General features: G+C 47.0%; 2 protein-coding genes across 7 annotated transcripts in view; one reads left to right on the top strand and one right to left on the bottom strand.

Moving 5' to 3' along the window:
* The window catches only part of LOC137437765 (protein diaphanous homolog 2), a 74686-nt gene extending 66926 nt beyond the window's left edge, over positions 1 to 7760 (top strand). For all 5 annotated transcript variants that reach the window (XM_068132369.2, XM_068132368.2, XM_068132371.2 and 2 more), the window contains 3 exons: positions 3785 to 3880; positions 4665 to 4715; positions 6235 to 7760. In XM_068132369.2, the coding sequence (XP_067988470.2) occupies positions 3785 to 3880; positions 4665 to 4715; positions 6235 to 6482 (395 nt within the window). In that variant the 3' untranslated portion in view covers positions 6483 to 7760. The remainder of the gene's footprint in view (positions 1 to 3784; positions 3881 to 4664; positions 4716 to 6234) is intronic.
* A 1726-nt stretch (positions 7761 to 9486) lies between these two features.
* Positions 9487 to 20989, bottom strand: LOC137437762 (protocadherin-17). Of its 2 annotated transcripts, none has more exons than XM_068132361.2 (3): positions 18309 to 20989; positions 17268 to 17320; positions 9487 to 10239 (listed from the first exon to the last, which is right to left on the bottom strand). In XM_068132361.2, exons 1-3 carry the CDS (start codon positions 20784 to 20786, stop codon positions 10221 to 10223), a joined length of 2550 nt encoding a protein of 849 aa, XP_067988462.1. In that variant the 5' UTR covers positions 20787 to 20989; the 3' UTR covers positions 9487 to 10220. The 2 variants fall into 2 exon arrangements, with proteins under 2 accessions (XP_067988462.1, XP_067988460.1); XM_068132359.2 differs by having other exon boundaries at positions 17275 to 17320; positions 18309 to 20930.
* Between the last annotated feature and the right edge of the window lie 1666 nt (positions 20990 to 22655).

Here is a 22655-nt window from a genome sequence, read left to right as displayed (position 1 = left end):
GGGGAAGATTTGGAGGGGAGGGGTGAGATTGGATTTTAGAAAGTGTACGATTAATGGGAAACGAACATTTATTGCAAAATGAGTTTCTTGTGACCTTCGAGTCAAAAATACGTTTAAGGACGCTGGATGGAGGATGGAGTGCAGGAGAGTTTAGGGAATGTAGAAAAAAGGCACTATGGGAGATGGAATTTTTTTGGGGGATGAATAGATTTGGTGAGCAAGTCGAAAGCAGCCTTTTAAAGAAGAAGAAGAAAAAGGTGTTATAATATACAACGGAATACAGAACTTGAGGGGAAAGTGTAAACATTGAAGGTTAATAACAGTGAAAACTATCTGGGGAAATGGGGGAGAAACACGTGGTCGAAGAACGAACGAACGAATAAGAACAAATAAACGAATGAGAACAAAGAATAAGAACAGAGAAGGAAATGTTTTTTTCTGTTTTTTTTGAGTTGAGATTTACACAAGGAAGTCGGCTATGGGGTGAAAAGACTGGGAAAAGCAGAGAACGAAAGTTATTGGAGCACAAACGACGGACCGCTGAGAGAAAAAGAAAGCCTCGAGGTTGTACACTGTACAAGGCCTCAAAAGATACGAGACGAATTAACACGATTTTCTATACAGGTACGAGAGATTTGCATCGAAAATCTTCCTCGGGACACAATATACGTATACACACCATAAAATAAATACAGTTATAACGAAAACACAAATGGGAACAATTACTTAACTTCGATTTCGATGGAGAGCTGCGAATAAATGAAACCTCGCCGGCAAGACCGGAAGCGGAAAAGCCTTGCAAAGGAACGTTCATGATTCTCTTGTTTCACGCCCCATTAAACGTCTTACATATTAATTAAATGGCTGACCTGCATCTCTTCTACTTGCAGGGTTCAAAATTCCAGGTGGTCTGATAGCCCAAATCTACTGTAATTTAGAGGTTGTGTGGCTGTCGCTATGTAGCCTTTATTCACTCGTCGATTGGTCGTGACGCTGATCAATTGGGTGTTAATCATATCTATCCGAGTTGGCTTTATTCACTCGTCAATTGGTTGCTTTACTCACCAAATGGGTGTTGGTGCATCTATCCACCATCAGCAATCAATGGTCCATGTCGGTGTTGCTGCATCGTCGTCACATGTTTTCCTCACGTCATAACTCATCGTATTCTTCTCGATTCTTCTATCTTCGCCAGTGGTGATTACGGTGCGGTGTCTTTATCACACGCTTTCCTCATGATATGGAGAATGATATGTTGTGAGAAATAAAATTTATTTTAAAAAATTTTAAAATTATAAAGTGCATTTCCAAGAATGTGCCGCAGCACATTGTCCACCGAATGTAAGCCGAGGAGGGTACTCCAGACCTCCGGTGTACACCGGTAGGGGACTAATAAACGATCTACTAACTTATAATCTGGTGTGTGGGTGTATCTACGCATAAGGAAGAACGCTATTGGAAATTGGGTCGCCACGTCAAAATTCAAGATGGCCGCCTTGCGTCTTCCACTTTGTCAACTCGCATCACTTCACCGACGGGGGACCTAGGCGTAACGCTAGTCTTTCCTGAAAGTCCTTGTGGTGTCCATCTTGTTTATCCCATGTAACCTGCCCCAGCCCTCTCCCTTCCACAAATCTCCCGATGTCCCTGTTCTCTACTGTTGTTGTGCTTCCCTCTCTCTTCATCTTGTCTCCCTCTCCCTTTATTCTATGTTCTATGTATTAGCTCTTATACGAGCGTCGACAGATATACAAAAAGAAAAAATGTTTGGGAGTGGTTTAACAGGTGTAGAAAAGATTGATTTTGGATGGGGGATGACTTAAGATGGTGGTGAACAGTTGTCTTGAAGACCTGAGATTGAAGAGAGTAAGGAAGGTCATTGCATAGGCGAGAAAAAGGACGAATAAATGAGTGGTGAGTAGTAGTTCTGGATTTAGGCAGTTTCACTAGGAGGGGCTCGCTGCGTGTGTCCTGCAGATACCTGGGGGGGGGGGGGGGGGGGTACAAAACACGGAGAGGGCAGAGGGTGCAAATCTTGACAAGGCGCCACCAGATTTTATAGGAGAGAGACAAGTTTGAAAACTCATTCTTGAGAATGGACAGATGTTGTTTTCTGGCTCTCGAGGGAATAGATACACTTGTTGCGAGTTTTGTGGAATGATCTGAGGTTGTCTTCAGTTGGATTTGCATTCCAGGCGGAGAATGCAAGTTGTTTTAAAGCAACTGCCTCACCACAGTTAGGTCTTAGAATGGACCAGTAAACTGTTAGGGACTCGTCCCATGGTCTACTACATATAATTGATGTAATTCGAACCGTGGTTTAATGTCTAAAGAGTTTTGTTTTTTTATGCCTCCATCGACAAAGTCACCGGAGGCATTATGTTTTTGGGTTGTTCGTCCATGCACCCATGTGTCCGTCCGTCCGTCCTTGATAGGTTTTCGTTACCTTGATAACTTAAGAACAGCTGTAGGGAACTAAGTCAAGCTTGGTACAAGTATGTATAATGATGTAAAGATAAACAGATTCGATTTTGGGGAGAAGAGGTCAGAGGTCCCGTTGGGCAAAATATTATGTTACCACGCTAACTTGCGAACCAGTGATGGTGTTTTGACCAAATTGGTTGAAGTATATGTTGTGATGCAAAGATGAACCGATTAGATTTCGGCATCAGAGGTCATCGTGGTTAACGTCGTGACGTCGAAGTGTCGTTCTAATTATTTACATCACTCTAATAGTCTAATTGATCATGGAAGAGCTTGTAGTTGTAATATTATGCAGGACAAGGACATTAGGAGATACTGTTATAGTTAATTAAGAAGAAAGAGCAACCTGATATTTCAGACCCTCGCCAGGACATGTTTTTAGTGGTTTTTAAGGCTTTTGTGTTAAAGCAAATATGACGGCCGAACCACGTGACCGATGACATCATTTTTTTCTCTCTCTACCAATTCATCCCTAGATGACGCACGAAATTTCATCTTGATCGGGATGAAGTTTTGTACTTGTCAAATTATGACGTTGTAATGGAGGCACCTATGACATCATCATAGACATATGTTATTCCCCATGGAGAGTTCTTTACAATGAGCCATGTCTCAATTTTTTTCTATGCAGAACTTTCAGAGATATAGAGGTGCAAAGTGTTTCAGTTTTTTCAAGATGGCGTCCGTACCACGTGACCTATGACGTCATAATTGTCATAAAAAAATTCTGCACGAGGAGCTGCACCTGTCGTGAAAATTCCCTGTCAATCGGACCAACGGTTGCAGAGAAAATCGTATTTATTCTTTCCGAACAAATAGACAAACAAACGGACTCAAATGCAATACCCTCTCCTCTGCCGAAGGTAATTACAAGGGCATTAGTAGACAACAACAACACAACAACAACACAACAACAACAGGCATTTTAAGGCCATTTTCCCTGCAAGAGCAGGGGTTAACCAAGGGCATTAGCAGACAAAGGACAAATTGAGATAATACAGGATATGACATGGGATTTGAACCTGGGATCTTGGTATCATGAGCCAAGGGTTCAGAGGAATTGGTCCATTACCCCCTGCTGTTTTAAAATGGAAGAGGACATACAATGCATGTTTGGTAACACACTCATATAGTATGTTTATGTGGCGGTACGACCTGCAGTGTGTCGGCCCAATCAGGGTTGGGAAAAGTGTCTCGTATCGTGCAAGACAATTGCCCATTTGACATGACTTGAACTAAAACACTGTGATTACCAATTCATGAAGCTCGATACCAGTGCTGTCTGTGGCCTGCCTTGCAGACGCGGACGAGACCGGTGTGATGGACACTTTGCTGGAGGCCTTGCAGTCGGGGGCTGCCTTCCGAGAGAGGAGAAAAAGGCCCGCGAGGTTGTCAGGTACTCTCATACATGTCAAATACCTGCCATTTCTAATTTGTTAATTCTAATAGGGGGCTGTGTAAACCACTCTCACCAATTGTATCACTGTCAATTCAAATAGGCCTGGGTTGTTTTATTCATTGAGAGTCACATCCATTGACTTGTGTTACATTACGTACATCCAAATTGGAAAATGTCAGCTCAGAACCTCGAACAACTCACACCGACGATGAACATAATCACACAAAATTCAGCAAAGTAAAATGTAAGGGCGAGGGGACTTACCCCGCTCCGATTATCGCTCCAGAATGTAATGGTTGTTTTGTCACTTGGTCAGGCTCGAATGCCTCCAAATCATTGTTGTTTTACATTTCTCTCTCGGGCATCATTGCTGCAGTGGAACTTTCGGCAGTTTGTTTGAAAAGAAAGTCGCAAAGCGTGTCCGAACCGGTGGGATTTGGCAGAGTGTAAAAGGGCTCTTTCTTGTTGTTTCTACACAGGCCTCAACGATAATTATGCCGATTTGAACAATGATATCACAATGGCTCCAGTAGCAGCGCAAATGTAACACAGTAACTGTTTCCTTACAAGCACAAAGCAGGAATGGAGATAGACGTGGCACGAGACGTAAGACAACTCTCGAGATGTCACAATCTATGAATTGCCATCGTGGGCAAACGTAGACACCTTCCGAGATTATCTTGTTTTTTTTGGCCAATTCTGCGTGGTCTTCACGCCTGCTAAAGGATGTTACATAATGTCGTACAACCACCTCTTCATCATTTTTCTCCTTTTTCTCGAGGTGAACTTGTGAGCCCGACTGGACAACCTCGTCGTTCGAGCGACCGCTTTGGTAAGAAATCCTCCACCTCCCAAGTTTTTATTTTTCTCGGCTCTGCGTTTCCCTGAATCGGTGTGTGATTACTCTCTCTTCCCTTGAGTCGCTCTTATGGAGCTTTGTTTTGTTGCTGCCGCATCTCTGCTTATCCTACTGGCAGGTTAAAGAATCTCCTTGTTGAGTTAAAATATCAGGTTACAGGTTACCCGTCAGACCGCCCCCAAAACATGAGCCCCCCCTTTGAGACTTTTCCATTCTTGAAGCTTGATAGATCTCACTGTGGAATGAGAAGCGTATTAATAGGCCTCTTTTTGCATACTACAGTTAGCTTCGAAAAGAGGCCCTGCCAGGATGGAGCGTTGGCTACTTGGATGTTCTTGCTTCCCGTTCAGAGGGGTTAGGGTCGGCTTCACGCCCAAGGTGACTGAAGGAAATGTCAGGACTTTCCCAAATCCCAAATTTAATCGCATGTTGCTAAGGGCACCCTTTTGTGGTCGTGAAGCTGTGAAATGGCAGAAATGTCTTCATCTTGCATTCAAATGTGTGTATTGTTGTACGACATCATTAAGAAAAACAATGCCATTTCCATTGGTGTCGCCATTTTAATGTGTAAAATACTGTACGTCCAAGAGAAACTTATTTGTTTTACTATCCTGAAGCTTGGGAGTGGACTGTGATCTCACGAGATGACCACGATAGTCGATGGGCGCAGAGTCGAGTGATTTACCTTTTTCTAATTCCTATATACGAGTTTGTCTCAGTGTTTCATGTCTAACTCCGTTGCTGTAGTCTTGGCTAGAGTCTTTGGTCATTCTGGCTGGGTCAGCTTGAGCACTAATGCTGAACCATAAACTGAACATACGAGTAAGTTTATCAATTTTACACTTAACTCATTATATAAGTTTGAAATTTGGACAGGATACCAAATCCAAAGGTACATTTTCGGACTTTTTCACTGCAGCCTAACTCTCTGAAATGCCGGTGATGTACAAGAAATAGATGTGTAACTTTCCTTCTTTGCAACCACTCACTGTGCTAAAGGGCTGTACGCTTTGCAGGCAATCCGTTATCATTTAGGGCAGCAAGTGTAATGAAGGATTAACACTGGGCTGTTGAGGCCTCATTGTCATCCAGTTGGACTTTGCCAAGATGACTCGTTTCTCCTGACCCCTGGTTTGACCTCCTTTTGGCATTTGCTGTTGCCACACCCATTGCCTGCTTGGGTTGCATCTTCCCAAAAGGAAAAAAAAGACCCATTGTTTTCCCGCAAGCAGGAAGTGGTGTTGTGCCGGTACATACCGGACAACCGTTGCCGACCCGACGCGGATGTCAGCCTCGACGTTAAACAGTTTCCTCGGAGTTCGCCAGAAAAAGTTTACTTTTCTATGCCATTCATTGTTGATCTTTTGCATTATTGATCATGGAATCCACTGCTTGACTCTGACTATAGGCTTCACCTGCTCTTGGGAAATGGAAAGGTCCAGCCCTCGGTCGTTCTCATGCTTAACAACGGTTCTTTCTTCTTTAATCCCAGATGCCAAACGCGCCCCCTTGGAGCGATCGCGCTCCCGGCAGAATGTGATAGCCGGCGTGGAGCTCCATCCCGTCGTCAAGGAGATCGACCTCGACCAAGTTAGTGGGCCTACTCCACAAAACTGTCACAACAAATCAGGACGAGAAAACGCGCCCTCGAAGAGCAGAACCCGAGACAATGGAGCCGCACGTGACAATGGCAGAGAAAACGATACCGATGCACTCCTGGCTCGTCTGCGAGCCTTATAACGGCTGCGGGGCCTTTGGGGCCTGTCCACGGTCTCTTTCGATGCCGTCCGCCAATGTTCGTGAACGTGTCCTTGACATCGGCTGGTGAACCATACCATGCTGTGTTTGAGATGTCAGGAGTTTTGCTGTGCCACTTCATGCTGGTTTACAATATGAATTGGTCAGAGCACACCAGGCACAGCCAACAGAGTTTTGAACCAATTGGGCTTTGCTTAAGGGTATGACGTTTGAAAAAGTATGTTTGCGACAAACTCTGGCAAAATGCGATTATTTATTCGTGGTGCTCTGACTTTATTTGGCCAGCTGTGTTGGCAAATGAAATTTCAAGTTAAACCACACAAAAATGATCTTCAACAATGAAGGATGGAGTGTTTTATTCGTTCGTTTTGTTGCTCATAATCTCCGTCAGTATGTTAACGTTCCTTCCTCCACCATCCGTCCCTTCAGCGAGCGCATCTGATTGAAAGGAAAACCAATAAGTACAACCTGTTGGTGCTCAAATCAGTATTATTATATCCAAGTATCTACCTTTGAAATACTCATTTTTCAACAACTATTTAATCGATCCTACCTGTTAATCTTCCTGTATCTTGTATCCGCAAACGTATTTTAAGCCATAGTGTCGAACAATCAAGAGATGGACGCCTCAACAGGTGGGGATTCTATATGAATGGAATTTGATCCAAAAATTGTCCTTTACGTTTGGAAAAGGTAAAAATGTTTGTTTTTGTCAATTAGAAATGTTTTCTTCTTTTTTTTAAAGACAAAACAACTTGGATATATGCTGTTACATTTTGGGGGTTTGCTGTAAGCGGGCTCAATGGCTCGTATTGCCTTGTTCAAAGTCCGAACACACGACCTCGGTGACATCTTATCGTTTACCCTTTTGCACTAAACTTTACCACGACCTTGCTTTTAAAAGCGCCAATTCGGCGTTGGGAAATCTCGAGCAGCATTTTCATACCGACGGCTGTGATTTATCGACTCCTCGCATTGCCGAACCCGTGACTGTGCCATTCGGCGCCGTGTTCGATTCCACACCGAGTTGGTAAGCGTACGCAAACTTCCCAGTGCTGCGTGCACTTATTTTTATTCTAACTTGTATACGTGTAAATCCTTTCTATGAACGTTGCTTGTATTAAATGTGAATATAATTATAAACTTGCATTAAATAACTCTCTCGTTTCTTTTTCTCTTGGCTTGTTCTCAATGCTGTTTGTTGTCTTTGAGACAGCTTTGCCATACTATGATACCAAATAAATTGTGGTTTAAAATGTTTGAAGTGGCCTCAACTTCGACCAAATGGTGACCGGTGTGAAACAAACAAGTCTCGGATCAATTGCGATAACAAACCGGCTATGACATGGAAACCATGTGACTGCGCAGTGAGAATGCTTGCGATTGCCCATCACTTAACGGTCACTTCCATATCCTGTTTGCTTTGCATCTCTCCATCAATCTCCTTCTTTTCTTTCGACTTTTCCCATTTTTTGAAGGATGACAGGCTGAGTCAAACCCCTTAGTGCAGCAGATAAACACAAAAATTGTGCATTTTATGAGAAAAGCATGAAAATTTTAACATAGTTAGTGCATACCATAAGGTTTATTTTCAGATGTGGAGGGAAGTCAGATTTGACCTCTGAGAACCTTGAGAGGTCAAATCCAAAATGGCCGCCAGTCCACCGAGTCTAATGTTCAAACGCGCTTAATTTTGGAACCAAATAGTGCAGAAAAACATTATAGGTGTCATTTCCAACTAAATTGGGGATGCCCAGAGGTGAATGATGCTTTCAATGAACTCCTAGGCATGCCAAGTGAGGTCAGTGAAGGCTCAATGTTACTGCTAGAGCGATTTGTGGTGCTGATGTACGATAGAACCAGTGTAGTGAGAGCACGGAAGTGAATGATGCCAGGAAACAGCTCTTCACACAGAAGTGTAGAACTCTAGAGAACATTCCTCCAACCCAGGCAACACTCAAGCAGCACATCAAGCGCACTTGCTACCAGGCCAACTGTTGTAACCAGGCATTGGTCATGGATCCAGAGATGCCAGACCCACCTGACTGGGGCTGGACAAAGGAGACAACTGAGTGGCAGCCTGTTTGGACCACTCTTCCTGAAGCATCAAAATCGTGCCATGAATTGATCGACTGTGGCTGCAAGAAAGGATGCACTGGACGCTGCAAGTGTGCCAAAGCTGCATTCAAGTGCACTGCACTGTGCTTCTGTTCTGGAGACTTAGATTTAGATCATTACCAATTTTCATCATTGCACTTGATTTAATGTAAGCTTTTGTGGACATACTTGGTTAACTACAGTTATTTTTTCAGAGGTTATTGCATCATTCCTTGCAGTGTAAACACTTTTTTTTCATCATTTCTGGTCTTTGGGTGTTCTGTACCTATCCCTGTACCTGAAAAAATTAAGTTTTAAAAGTTCAAATGAACTTTTTCCAATAGCAGTTCCAACTGCAGTGTCATAAAAATAGATATTTAACGTAATTCGACCTTGACCATGACCTAAATGCATGTCCTTGAGTTCTGGCGATCTCAAAAGTATCACCAAATGAATGGGCATCCCCAATTTAGTTGGAAATGACACCTATAAGCGCGTTTGAACATTAGACCCGGTGGACTGGCGGCCATTTTTGGATTTGACCTCTCACGGTCCTTGGAGGTCAAATCTGACTTCCCTCCACATCTGAAAATAAACCTTGTGGTATATACTAACTATGCTAGAAATTTCATGCTTTTCTCAAAAAATGCACAATTTGTTAAAATATGAGAGCTTATCCGCTGTACTACCTTGGCGTTAATTCAGCGATCGACCGGGATTAAAACTCAGGATCCTAGGATCCCAAGTCAGCACCCAAACCGCTAAACCAACACCAGGGGCTTTATGGGAAAAATGGGATATGGTCGCCACAGTACATTCCCTTTTTAAATGAAACTTTGCATCTCTCCAATACCTTCCCTGTTTAAAGTAAACCACTGAAACAGAAAACTCACATTTCCATTTTTATTGGTCTTTTTTGATATTTTTTTGAAAATAAAAAGCACCGTTTTCCAGAAACTAAATGACATCTTAATGTACACAGGAAACCTACAATGGCCTTATAGCCTCCCCACCCATCCCATAGTTGACCCAAACCCCATAATGATGATAGAAGTTGGTGGGTGCAATGGTGAAGCAAATGAGGTTCAATTCCCGGTGGGTAATCCCCAAAGTACGTGTGCATAATGTCATTGATACAGCAATGACCTCCATCCAAAAGGTCGATGATATGATTGGAATTTTTAGGAAGTATGTTGAGACGTTAAATTATATTATGGTCCGGCATTGCTTCGCCAGATGTAAACGAGTCCAGTCCCATAAAATTTGCTCATTTTCAATCATGTGAAAAATATTTCATCATCAGCATCGCTGACCCATGCATTTCCTACCGATGATGAGTCACTGGAGACTTCGTGTAGTCCCTTGTCCAACACAAAGCCATCCAATACTGACAGATCTGACCCAGAGGATGATGAAGAGAGGAGTAGTTGATTCCTGCATTCGGACAGATATCCTCGTCCATTTTTGGGACCGTCAGTTACTCCATGCAGCAGCGGAAGTGCATGCCTTGCTATCATCAAACTTGTCCCTCTATCTGGTGCAGGAAACACGTACGGGTCATCTGGGTGCAGAGAAGAAGATGCATCTCGGTCTGGTGGTAGGGGAGCTCCAAGAAACCATGAATCAATGTACCTGTTCAAGTCTGAAACAGAGAATACACTACTTTTCATGCAAGCCGTGACTAGACTGCTCTTTGTGTTGAATATAAAATGCGTACCTGTCTTTATAAGAGTCTAATCGATAGTGTTCCTGGATATGAGTGGAGTAGATGCAGTGTTCGTGGATATGAGTGGAGAAGATGCAGTGTTCGTGGACGTGAGTGGAGAAGATGCATTGTCCGTGGACATGAGTGGAGAAGATACAGTGTTCGTGGACATGAGTGGAGTAGATTCAGTGTTCGTGGACATGAGTGGAGTAGATGCAGTGTTCGTGGACATGAGTGGAGTAGATGCAGTGTTCGTGGACATGAGTGGAGTAGATTCAGTGTTCGTGAACATGAGTGGAGAAGATGCATTGTCCGTGGACATGAGTGGAGTAGATTCAGTGTTCGTGGACATGAGTGGAGTAGATGCAGTGTTCGTGGACATGAGTGGAGAAGATACAGTGTTCGTGGACATGAGTGGAGTAGATTCAGTGTTCGTGGACATGAGTGGAGTAGATGCAGTGTTCGTGAACATGAGTGGAGAAGATGCATTGTCCGTGGACATGAGTGGAGAAGATACAGTGTTCGTGGACATGAGTGGAGTAGATTCAGTGTTCGTGGACATGAGTGGAGTAGATGCAGTGTTCGTGGACATGAGTGGAGTAGATGCAGTGTTCGTGGACATGAGTGGAGTAGATACAGTGTTCGTGGACATGAGTGCAGAAGATACAGTGTTCGTGGACATGAGTGGAGTAGATTCAGTGTTCGTGAACATGAGTGGAGAAGATGCATTGTCCGTGGACATGAGTGGAGTAGATTCAGTGTTCGTGGACATGAGTGGAGTAGATGCAGTGTTCGTGGACATGAGTGGAGAAGATACAGTGTTCGTGGACATGAGTGGAGTAGATTCAGTGTTCGTGGACATGAGTGGAGTAGATGCAGTGTTCGTGAACATGAGTGGAGAAGATGCATTGTCCGTGGACATGAGTGGAGAAGATACAGTGTTCGTGGACATGAGTGGAGTAGATTCAGTGTTCGTGGACATGAGTGGAGTAGATGCAGTGTTCGTGGACATGAGTGGAGTAGATGCAGTGTTCGTGGACATGAGTGGAGTAGATTCAGTGTTCGTGGACATGAGTGGAGTAGATTCAGTGTTCGTGGACATGAGTGGAGTAGATGCAGTGTTCGTGGACATGAGTGGAGTAGATTCAGTGTGCCGAGACATGACTGGAGGGAATATACAGTGTGCCTCTACACGATTGGAGTGGATACAGAGTGCCTAGACATGAGTGGAATTGATAGTGTTCCTACACATGAGTGGAGTAGATACAGTGTGCCGGATATGAGAGGAGTACATACAGTGTGCTTTATACAGTTTGTGTGCTTTGTGCTATAAATAGTTTCCTGTGTACACTAGTGGAGTAGATTCAGTGTGCCGAGACGAGTGGAGTGGATATACAGTGTGCCTCTACACGAGTCAGTGCCGGATTAACCATTGGCAGACAAGGCACCAAACCAGGCAGACAAGGCATGTGCCTTAGGGCCAGCCAAAAATTCGGGCCACAAAAATGTGCATTGAAAGTGATTTGCTCCAAGAACTGGACTTCAGTTCCGTAATTGAAGTTTGCAGTTGTAAACGCGCGCAAGGTTACAATCTAAGGTCTAGTAAACTGTAAAGCAAAGTGCCAAATCTGTGCGTGTTTTGTCATGCATATATGCTCTGCTCTACACTGCTAATTGTATAGACTAAACTAGTTTGAAAGTAGTTTCTTTTCACATTAAATATTTGTCTTTTTTTGTATTAAATATTTTGTTCATGAATCAGGTCATCTTTTGTCTGGGGTCCATTTCCATGAGCCCGAGATCTAATTAAAATTGTTCAGGCCATTCTCTAAAACTTCAAAATGTGCCTTAGGGCCAGCCGAGGCTTAATCCGGCACTGACACGAGTGGAGTGGATACAGAGTGCCTGGATACTCGTGGAGTAGATAGTGTGCTTGGATACTCGTGGAGTAGATAGTGAGCCTGGATACTCGTGGAGTAGATAGTGTGCTTGGATACTCGTGGAGTAGATAGTGAGCCTGGATACTAGTGGAGTAGATAGTGAGCCTGGATACTCGTGGAGTAGATAGTGTGCTTGGATACTCGTGGAGTAGATAGTGAGCCTGGATACTCGTGGAGTAGATAGTGAGCCTGGATACTCGTGGAGTAGATAGTGTGCTTGGATACTCGTGGAGTAGATAGTGAGCCTGGATACTCGTGGAGTAGATAGTGAGCCTGGATACTCGTGGAGTAGATAGTGAGCCTGGATACTCGTGGAGTAGATAGTGAGCCTGGATACTCGTGGAGTAGATAGTGAGCCTGGATACTCGTGGAGTAGATAGTGTGCCTGGATACTCGTGGAGTAGATAATGTGCTTGGATACTCGTGGAGTAGATAGTGAGCCTGGATACTCGTGGAGTAGATAGTGAGCCTGGATACTCGTGGAGTAGATAGTGAGCCTGGATACTAGTGGAGTAGATAGTGAGCTTGGATACTCGTGGAGTAGATAGTGAGCCTGGATACTCGTGGAGTAGATAGTGTGCTTGGATACTCGTGGAGTAGATAGTGAGCCTGGATACTCGTGGAGTAGATAGTGTGCTTGGATACTCGTGGAGTAGATAGTGAGCCTGGATACTCGTGGAGTAGATAGTGTGCCTGGACACGAGTGGAGTAGATAGTGAGCCTGGATACTCGTGGAGTAGATAGTGTGCCTGGATACTCGTGGAGTAGATAGTGTGCTTGGATACTCGTGGAGTAGATAGTGAGCCTGGATACTCGTGGAGTAGATAGTGTGCTTGGATACTCGTGGAGTAGATAGTGAGCCTGGATACTCGTGGAGTAGATAGTGTGCCTGGACACGAGTGGAGTAGATAGTGAGCCTGGATACTCGTGGAGTAGATAGTGTGCCTGGATACTAGTGGAGTAGATAGTGAGCCTGGATACTCGTGGAGTAGATAGTGAGCCTGGATACTCGTGGAGTAGATAGTGAGCCTGGATACTCGTGGAGTAGATAGTGAGCCTGGATACTAGTGGAGTAGATAGTGAGCCTGGATACTCGTGGAGTAGATAGTTTGCCTGGATACTAGTGGAGTAGATAGTGAGCCTGGATACTCGTGGAGTAGATAGTGAGCCTGGATACTCGTGGAGTAGATAGTGAGCCTGGATACTCGTGGAGTAGATAGTGTGCCTGGATACTCGTGGAGTAGAGAGTGTGCCTGGATACTAGTGGAGTAGATAGTGAGCCTGGATACTCGTGGAGTAGATAGTGTGCCTGGATACTAGTGGAGTAGATAGTGAGCCTGGATACTAGTGGAGTAGATAGCCTGGATACTCGTGGAGTAGATAGTGAGCCTGGATACTAGTGGAGTAGATAGTGTGCCTGGATACTAGTGGAGTAGATAGTGAGCCTGGATACTCGTGGAGTAGATAGTGAGCCTGGATACTCGTGGAGTAGATAGTGAGCCTGGATACTAGTGGAGTAGATAGTGTGCCTGGATACTAGTGGAGTAGATAGTGAGCCTGGATACTCGTGGAGTAGATAGTGTGCTTGGATACTCGTGGAGTAGATAGTGAGCCTGGATACTCGTGGAGTAGATAGTGTGCCTGGATACTCGTGGAGTAGATAGTGTGCTTGGATACTCGTGGAGTAGATAGTGAGCCTGGATACTCGTGGAGTAGATAGTGAGCCTGGATACTAGTGGAGTAGATAGTGAGCCTGGATACTCGTGGAGTAGATAGTGAGCCTGGATACTCGTGGAGTAGATAGTGTGCTTGGATACTCGTGGAGTAGATAGTGAGCTTGGATACTCGTGGAGTAGATAGTGAGCCTGGATACTCGTAGATAGTGTGCCTGGACACGAGTGGAGTAGATAGTGAGTGTGCCTGGACACTGGAGTAGATAGTGTGCCTGGACACGAGGCTCATAGTGTGCCTGGACCGTGGAGTAGATAGTGTGCCTGGACACGAGTGGAGTAGATAGTGAGCCTGGATACTCGTGGAGTAGATAGTGTGCCTGGATACTAGTGGAGTAGATAGTGAGCCTGGATACTCGTGGAGTAGATAGTGAGCCTGGATACTCGTGGAGTAGATAGTGAGCCTGGATACTCGTGGAGTAGATAGTGAGCCTGGATACTAGTGGAGTAGATAGTGAGCCTGGATACTCGTGGAGTAGATAGTGTGCCTGGATACTAGTGGAGTAGATAGTGAGCCTGGATACTCGTGGAGTAGATAGTGAGCCTGGATACTCGTGGAGTAGATAGTGAGCCTGGATACTCGTGGAGTAGATAGTGTGCCTGGATACTCGTGGAGTAGAGAGTGTGCCTGGATACTAGTGGAGTAGATAGTGAGCCTGGATACTCGTGGAGTAGATAGTGTGCCTGGATACTAGTGGAGTAGATAGTGAGCCTGGATACTAGTGGAGTAGATAGTGAGCCTGGATACTCGTGGAGTAGATAGTGAGCCTGGATACTAGTGGAGTAGATAGTGAGCCTGGATACTCGTGGAGTAGATAGTGTGCCTGGATACTCGTGGAGTAGAGAGTGTGCCTGGATACTAGTGGAGTAGATAGTGAGCCTGGATACTCGTGGAGTAGATAGTGAGCCTGGATACTCGTGGAGTAGATAGTGAGCCTGGATACTAGTGGAGTAGATAGTGAGCCTGGATACTCGTGGAGTAGATAGTGAGCCTGGATACTCGTGGAGTAGATAGTGTGCCTGGATACTAGTGGAGTAGATAGTGAGCCTGGATACTCGTGGAGTAGATAGTGAGCCTGGATACTCGTGGAGTAGATAGTGAGCCTGGATACTCGTGGAGTAGATAGTGAGCCTGGATACTAGTGGAGTAGATAGTGTGCCTGGATACTAGTGGAGTAGATAGTGAGCCTGGATACTCGTGGAGTAGATAGTGAGCCTGGATACTCGTGGAGTAGATAGTGAGCCTGGATACTCGTGGAGTAGATAGTGAGCCTGGATACTCGTGGAGTAGATAGTGAGCCTGGATACTAGTGGAGTAGATAGTGAGCCTGGATACTCGTGGAGTAGATAGTGTGCTTGGATACTAGTGGAGTAGATAGTGAGCCTGGATACTAGTGGAGTAGATAGTGAGCCTGGATACTCGTGGAGTAGATAGTGAGCCTGGATACTCGTGGAGTAGATAGTGAGCCTGGATACTAGTGGAGTAGATAGTGAGCCTGGATACTCGTGGAGTAGATAGTGAGCCTGGATACTCGTGGAGTAGATAGTGTGCCTGGATACTTGTGGAGTAGAGAGTGTGCCTGGATACTAGTGGAGTAGATAGTGAGCCTGGATACTCGTGGAGTAGATAGTGAGCCTGGATACTCGTGGAGTAGATAGTGAGCCTGGATACTCGTGGAGTAGATAGTGAGCCTGGATACTCGTGGAGTAGATAGTGAGCCTGGATACTCGTGGAGTAGATAGTGTGCCTGGATACTAGTGGAGTAGATAGTGAGCCTGGATACTCGTGGAGTAGATAGTGAGCCTGGATACTCGTGGAGTAGATAGTGAGCCTGGATACTCGTGGAGTAGATAGTGAGCCTGGATACTAGTGGAGTAGATAGTGAGCCTGGATACTCGTGGAGTAGATAGTGTGCTTGGATACTCGTGGAGTAGATAGTGTGCTTGGATACTCGTAGAGTAGATAGTGAGCCTGGATACTCGTGGAGTAGATAGTGAGCCTGGATACTCGTGGAGTAGATAGTGTGCTTGGATACTCGTGGAGTAGATAGTGTGCTTGGATACTCGTGGAGTAGATAGTGAGCCTGGATACTCGTGGAGTAGAGAGTGTGCCTGGATACTCGTGGAGTAGATAGTGAGCCTGGATACTCGTGGAGTAGATAGTGAGCCTGGATACTCGTGGAGTAGATAGTGAGCCTGGATACTCGTGGAGTAGATAGTGTGCTTGGATACTCGTGGAGTAGATAGTGAGCCTGGATACTCGTGGAGTAGAGAGTGTGCCTGGATACTAGTGGAGTAGATAGTGTGCCTGGATACTCGTGGAGTAGATACAGTGAGCCTGGATACTCGTGGAGTAGATAGTGAGCCTGGACACGAGTGGAGTAGATGCAGTGTGCTTCTGCACAAGAGGATTAGATTGTGTTCCTGGACATGACTGGAGTAGGTAGATAGTGTGCCTGGATACTAGTGGAGTAGATTGTGTTCCTGGACATGACTGGAGTAGGTAGATAGTGTGCCTGGATACTAGTGGAGTAGATAGTGTGCCTGACGAGTGGAGTATATACAGTGTGCCTGGACACGAGTGGGGTAGATAGTGTTCCTGGACCCTAATGGAACAATTAGTTTTCACATTGCTAGTGGATGTTTATCAATGAGCAGTTTCGTTGTTACTTCCTTGTCCCACGCGATAGGACAGTTTAGAATATTGTTTGGTGCTTATTTCATTTTTTGTCCTTTTTTTTTTTTTTTTACATGTTCTCAGACACTTGAGCAGCTGGTACATATAAACAGAGGCAGACAACAGCAGTCTCGTCTTCAACAAACACTTTGGGTAAAGTGGCGTTACTTCCCAGAGTACTCTGGGTGCCATTGACAGTCTTATTATACAATCCCGTTTCTCTCCACATTCACCAGAAAAGTTAAGACGAAATGTCTCGCCTCCCCAACACGTGGGGTTTGTTCATGCGCTATCCTCTAAATGCTGAGCATCAAGCAATGAGGCAGCACGTACCATTTTCTTTGGTATGATGGAGTCGGAATTGAATGACCGACCAACCCTGACTCTTAGTGGATGCTCAAACCACAATGTAACCGAGTTTGGAATTTTGTCCATCGGAAGTAAATGTTACTGGTGGATTACCGCAAGTACAAATTTGGTACTACTTTCAATATGCCGAACAGGAAATAAATTTCCTTTTGTTTTGTAATGTATTTACACACTTACTAACTGCCTAACCATGACGGTAGCATGACGGTTACATGGCGTTTTAATGTCGCACAGCACGAGCGGCCTCACCTCATACCGTCTGGGTGTCGCTGCCTCCGCCATGTGCTCGCTCTTACCCCCGCCTGCAGCACAGCACGGATAGCACATCACAGAATGGTGGGAAAACCATGGTTATGGAATTTCATGCGTGACGTCTGGGAATAGTGATGGCGTGGCATACGTGACACTGGCGTCATGGAATGATGATGGCATCGCATACGTGACACTGATGTAATGGATGGTGATGGCAACGCATGTGTGACGTCATGGAATGGTGATGGTATCACATACATGATGTCATGAAATGGTGATGGCATCGCATGTGTGATGTCATGAAATGATGATTGCATCGCATGTGTGACACTGACGTCATGGAATGGTGATCACATGCATGTCATCATGGAATGGTGATGGCATCGCATGTGTGATGTCATGGAATGGTGATAGCATCACATGCGTGGTCATGGAATGGTAATGGCATCACATGAGTGACAGCATGGAATGGTGATGGCATCACATGCGTGATGTCATGGAATGGTGATGGTAGCGCATGAGTGACATCATGGAATGGTTATGGCATCGCATGAGTGACATCATGGAATGGTAATGGCATCGCATGCGTGATGTAATGTAATGGTGATGGCATTGCATGCGTGATGTCATGGAATGGTGATGGCATCGCATGCGTGACATCCTGGAATGGTGATGGTATCGCATACATGACTTCATGGAATGTGTAACATCTTGGAATGGTGATGACATCGCATACGTGACACTGACGTCATGGAATGGTGATCACATGCGTGGCATCATGGAATGGTAATGGAATGGTGATGGCATTGCATGCGTGACTTCATGGAATGTGTAACATCTTGGAATGGTGATGACATCGCATACGTGACACTGGCATCATGGAATGGTGATGACATCGCATACGTGACACTGACATCATGGAATGGTGCCTCATGCGTGACGTCCTGGAATGGTGATGGCATCGCATACGTGACACTGATGTCATGGAATGGTGATGAAATAGTGTGAAAATTGCATCGATGAGGACCGTCGCCTCACCTCGTGGGTGTAGGCGTCCTGGGGTCTCGGCTCGCCTGCAGATGTTCCCGGCATCACGGCTGGTAGAGCGGGGGCTGGTGGAGTGAGGAGACCATTAACGGGTGGGTTCACGTGCTCTGGACCCGAGCCAATGGTAAAATTTGGGGTCGAGTCGTCAGCGAGACTTTGACGAGGTCCAGACTCCCTCAGGGTTGCTCCTGCATTCATTTCAATGTTGACCGATGATAAACGGGAGGTCCTGTGGGAAGCGTCGCTCGGCATCACCACGATGTCCGTCTTGCTGAGCTTCTGCTTCCCCACCTTCAGGCACGGCTTGCGGTAGTAAGTCTCGGCCGTGCGGCAGTTGTACGTACGGATCTCCTTGTTCTCACGCTTGCAAACCACGGCGATGACCACCATCGCCACGAAGAGCACGGAGCAGATGCCACCGAGGGCAATGAGGAGCACCAGCGGAACCCGCGTGGAGGGGGCTTCGCCCTCCTGCTCCGCCGCTTCTGGTATGACGTCGACCAACAGAATGCGCAACGTGGCACGGGTCGACAGTGGAGGACTACCCTGATCCGAGACGAGCACCTCGATCACGTGCTCCGCACGGTCACCCTTCTGGAAGCCGCGCGTCGTCACCATCTCGCCGGTCTCCTCGTTCATGGAGAACCAATGGTGGTCGTTGCCACGGATGATGGCGTAGCTCAACCTCGCCTTCTCCTGGTGGTCTTTGTCCTTTGCCTCAACGCGAAGCACCAAGGATCCTGTGGTCGTGCCCCAGAGTAAGTAGACCGTGGCGTTGCCGTCGTGAAGACGCGGTGACGCGATTCTCGGCGCGTTGTCGTTCTGGTCTTGGACAAAGATGGTCACCTGCACCGTGCTGTTCTGCTGCGGGAAGCCATGATCACGCGCCTGTACCTGGAAGCTCAGGTGACGGGTCTGCTCGTAATCCAGGGATAGGAGCGCGTACACGTTTCCCCTGCCGCCGTTGATCGAGAGGAGCGAATGGATGGGGATCCCGTTCACCGAGGTCTTCACAATGGAGTAAAAGACCGTCCCGTTGTCCCCAAGGTCTGGATCGAACGCAGACACGGAGGCGATCAGCGCTCCAGGTACGTTGTTCTCGCGAACTTTGAACTCGTAAAAGGGACGTTGAAAACGCGGAGCGTTGTCGTTCACGTCTCCCACCACGATCCTCAGGACCTTGAGGGTCTCCAACCTCGGCTCGCCCGTGTCCCAGGCCACGAAGGTCACGTTGTATTCGGATCGGCGCTCGCGGTCCAGGGGACCCCTGGTGTACATGGAGTACACGTCTCCGTTGTGGTGCAGCGTGAACGGTCCGTCCCCGCGGAGAGACGCGCTCACCTTCCCGTTGGAGCCCGAGTCGCGGTCCGTCACCTGCACCGACGTCACGAACGTTCCCGTCGTTTCGCCCTCGTCGATGGTCAAGGTCCCCGCCACCTCGCCGTGGACCGTGAACTCGGGCGCGTTGTCGTTTTGGTCCAGCACGTGCACGAGCACTTTGCACAGCGTCCACAGAGGGTGTGCGCCTTGGTCTTCGGCGCGCACCGAGAACTCCAGGCTCGGGCTCTCCTCGTAGTCCAAGACGCCGTGCAGTCGGACTTCACCGCTGGTGCGATCCACGGTAATTAGATCGTGCGCTCGTTCCGAGTTGCTATACCGATCGAGGTGGAAACGCACCATCCCGTTGCGTCCCGAGTCCAGGTCCGTGGCGTTCAGGTGGACCAGCACTCGGTCACGTGGCCCGTTCTCCCGCACGCTCACCCGGTACACGGGCTCGGCGCACGCGGGCCGGTTGTCGTTTGAGTCGAGCACGTGGACAACCACGTGCAGCGAGCCCGCGCGTGCCGGGGATCCCCCGTCGACGGCACGCAGCACGAGCGTCAGTCGAGAAAGGCGCTCCCGATCCAGAGGTCTCGCGAGGACCAGCTCCGGGAGACCCAGCCCGCTCCCGAACCCGGCTCGCACACCCAGTGTGAACGCGTCGCTGCCGCCGAGCGAGTAGCGCCGAATGCCGTTCGTTCCAGCATCGGGGTCGTGCGCGGCGATCAGCGGGAATCGCGCACCGACCCGCACCGACTCGGAGATGTTGAGGGTCATGACGGCCGACGGAAAGGTCGGAGGGTGGTCGTTCACATCGATCACCTGCACTTGGACCTCCAGGAAACGTTCGCCCAGCAGAAGGTCGAGTCGCAGAACACATGGACCCGTGTTCTCGCATTGCTTCTCCCGATCCAGTCGCTCCGTGGTGTAAACCCGACCCGTGTCGCGATCAAAAGCGAGCAGACCCTTCGTGCTGCTCAACACCTTGATCCGCGATGGTCTCACGCCGTCCACCCGCACTTTCCCCACGGTTACACCCGCCTCTCTCTCCTCCACCACGGACAACCGCAGCGTACCGGACTCGTTAGCACGACCTCCTCTCGCGCACAAAAGGGTCACGACGACCCACAGACGGACCTCGAAGACCATGCTTTACGCAGCATGGACCATCCCGTCCTGGACGAACTAATCGCACTCAGGATGAAGGACCTTTACCGATGTGTAGGCCATCTCTGATTGGGTCCCGTTACAAGTGTGTGCGTCGTTCTTCTCATGGTCCTGGATGCGGTCGGTGGTCTCCGGGGTCATCCGAGCGGTTTTATCGGCACCGCCAGAGCTTCGTGTTCTGGTGTGCTGGGGAGGGTGAGGTGGCAGGATATCCTGCATGCTCCTCGCCAGGACGACCCCACCTCTCGTCCAACCTGTGCAGCAAATCAGCGCCTCTCCCCCCGGCACTATCCTCCCTGCGATCTCCCATAGAACCGGGCAAATAGGGGTCTCGGGGGGTCACGTCTCGAGCAAAACAGGAAAAGGTAATTCTTTTGCGGTTATGATGCGAGACCAAGTGAAATTGCGCAAAGTTGGTGCGATTTTTAGACCTCGGACTCGCGTCACTTTGAACGTCCACGACCCTCTGCGTGGTCTTTCAGGCTCGTGATCATCTCGAGGGTGTGGAGGGTGAGGAGGGATGAGTAAGGGTGTGCGTGGTCCATTCTTTAATGGCATCACTGACTCGATCTGGAAAAGGGTCTGTCCAAAATCTCGACACCACCACTACCCCAAGACCCCGAGGGTCTTGTTACCCTGCGCTCGCGAAGCGAAAAGTGGGGTTAAGCATTCGTGTGTGTGTACGTGTGCATTTTAAAAATTCATTTTCTCGGCAACCGTTGGTCCGATTGAAACTAAATTTTACCATAGAAGCACCTCTGCCTGTAGATTTTTTTTATTCATAATTATGACGTCATATGTCACGTGGTACAGACGCCATCTTGGAAAACGTTACACCTCTATCTCCCAAACTGCTTAATGGAAAAAAATTGAGACCTGGCTCATTGTCAAGTACTCCCTTTGGGGAATAAGATATGTTAATTATGATGTCATCGGTGCCATCATCATGTCATAATTCGACAAATACTACTTATCCAATCATTGTGAATTTTTTTTTCTCAGCAACTGTTGGTCTGATGGGCACGAAATTTTCACCGTAGGAGCGCCTCCTCATGTAGAATATTTTAATGATAATCATGACGTCATAGGTCATGTGTTACAGGCGCCATCTTGGAAAAACCGAAAAATGTTGCAACTCTATATCTCCAAAAGCACTGCATGGAAAAAATTGAAACATGGCTCATTGTAAATAACTCCATATGGGGAATAGGTGTTAACGATGACGTAATTGGTGCCATAATTATGACGTCATAATTCGACAGGGACAACGCTTAGGCTGATCAGTTTGAAATGTATTGAGTGTTTGAAATGAAACGAATTATGACTATGCAACAATTATATTAGAGAATATAAATTTATGATGTCATCGCTCACGTGGTCTGGCAGCCAAATTGGTTCAAAGAAAAAAATGTTCAAAAACAGAAGAGTTGGCTCACAACAAGTTGACTGCGCAGGGTAAGTATTCTATGAATACCATCTAGTTTATTTATGCATTGCAGCTTTATCTCCGTGGACATTCTGTTACACTCTTAGTGTGCCACACCCCCACCTAGCGATTACAGGTGTTTATGTCATTTCAAATCCACGGTACACATGTGTAACCAACCGTACCAGGTGCACCTGCACAACCGTAACGTATGGACACACACACTTCAGCTTTCCTAAAATTCACCCATGTAACCAAATTCTTCCCACAGCTATTTGGCGTCATGACGTCATCTCTGACGCAGTCATCCATACCGGAATAATAATGCCCCCACAATTGGCGCATCGTACGATGAATTGCAATACCACCTCCCATTCTGAGCAGCACCCCACCATGTATTTACAGAGAGAATAAATGGTTGGGGT

Source organism: Myxine glutinosa, chromosome 12, assembly GCF_964187855.1.
Source record: "Myxine glutinosa chromosome 12, kmMyxGlut1.1, whole genome shotgun sequence".
In the NCBI taxonomy this organism is placed as follows: Eukaryota; Metazoa; Chordata; class Myxini; order Myxiniformes; family Myxinidae; genus Myxine; species Myxine glutinosa.
The sequence above is the reverse complement of the archived record's forward strand: the minus strand, read 5'-3'. Positions and strand labels throughout refer to the sequence as shown.

Bases quoted from the DNA above. Each gene is read 5' to 3' on its own strand.
- LOC137437762 (XM_068132359.2), bottom strand. From the start codon at position 20,786: ATGGTCTTCGAGGTCCGTCTGTGGGTCGTCGTGACCCTTTTGTGCGCG. The intron at 17,321-18,308 runs GTGAGGCGACGG...GCTGTGCTGCAG, and splicing joins AGGACGCCTACACCCACGAG to GCGGGGGTAAGAGCGAGCAC. The intron at 10,240-17,274 runs GTATGAGGTGAG...TCTCTGTTTCAG, and splicing joins GAGGCAGCGACACCCAGACG to ACTTGAACAGGTACATTGAT.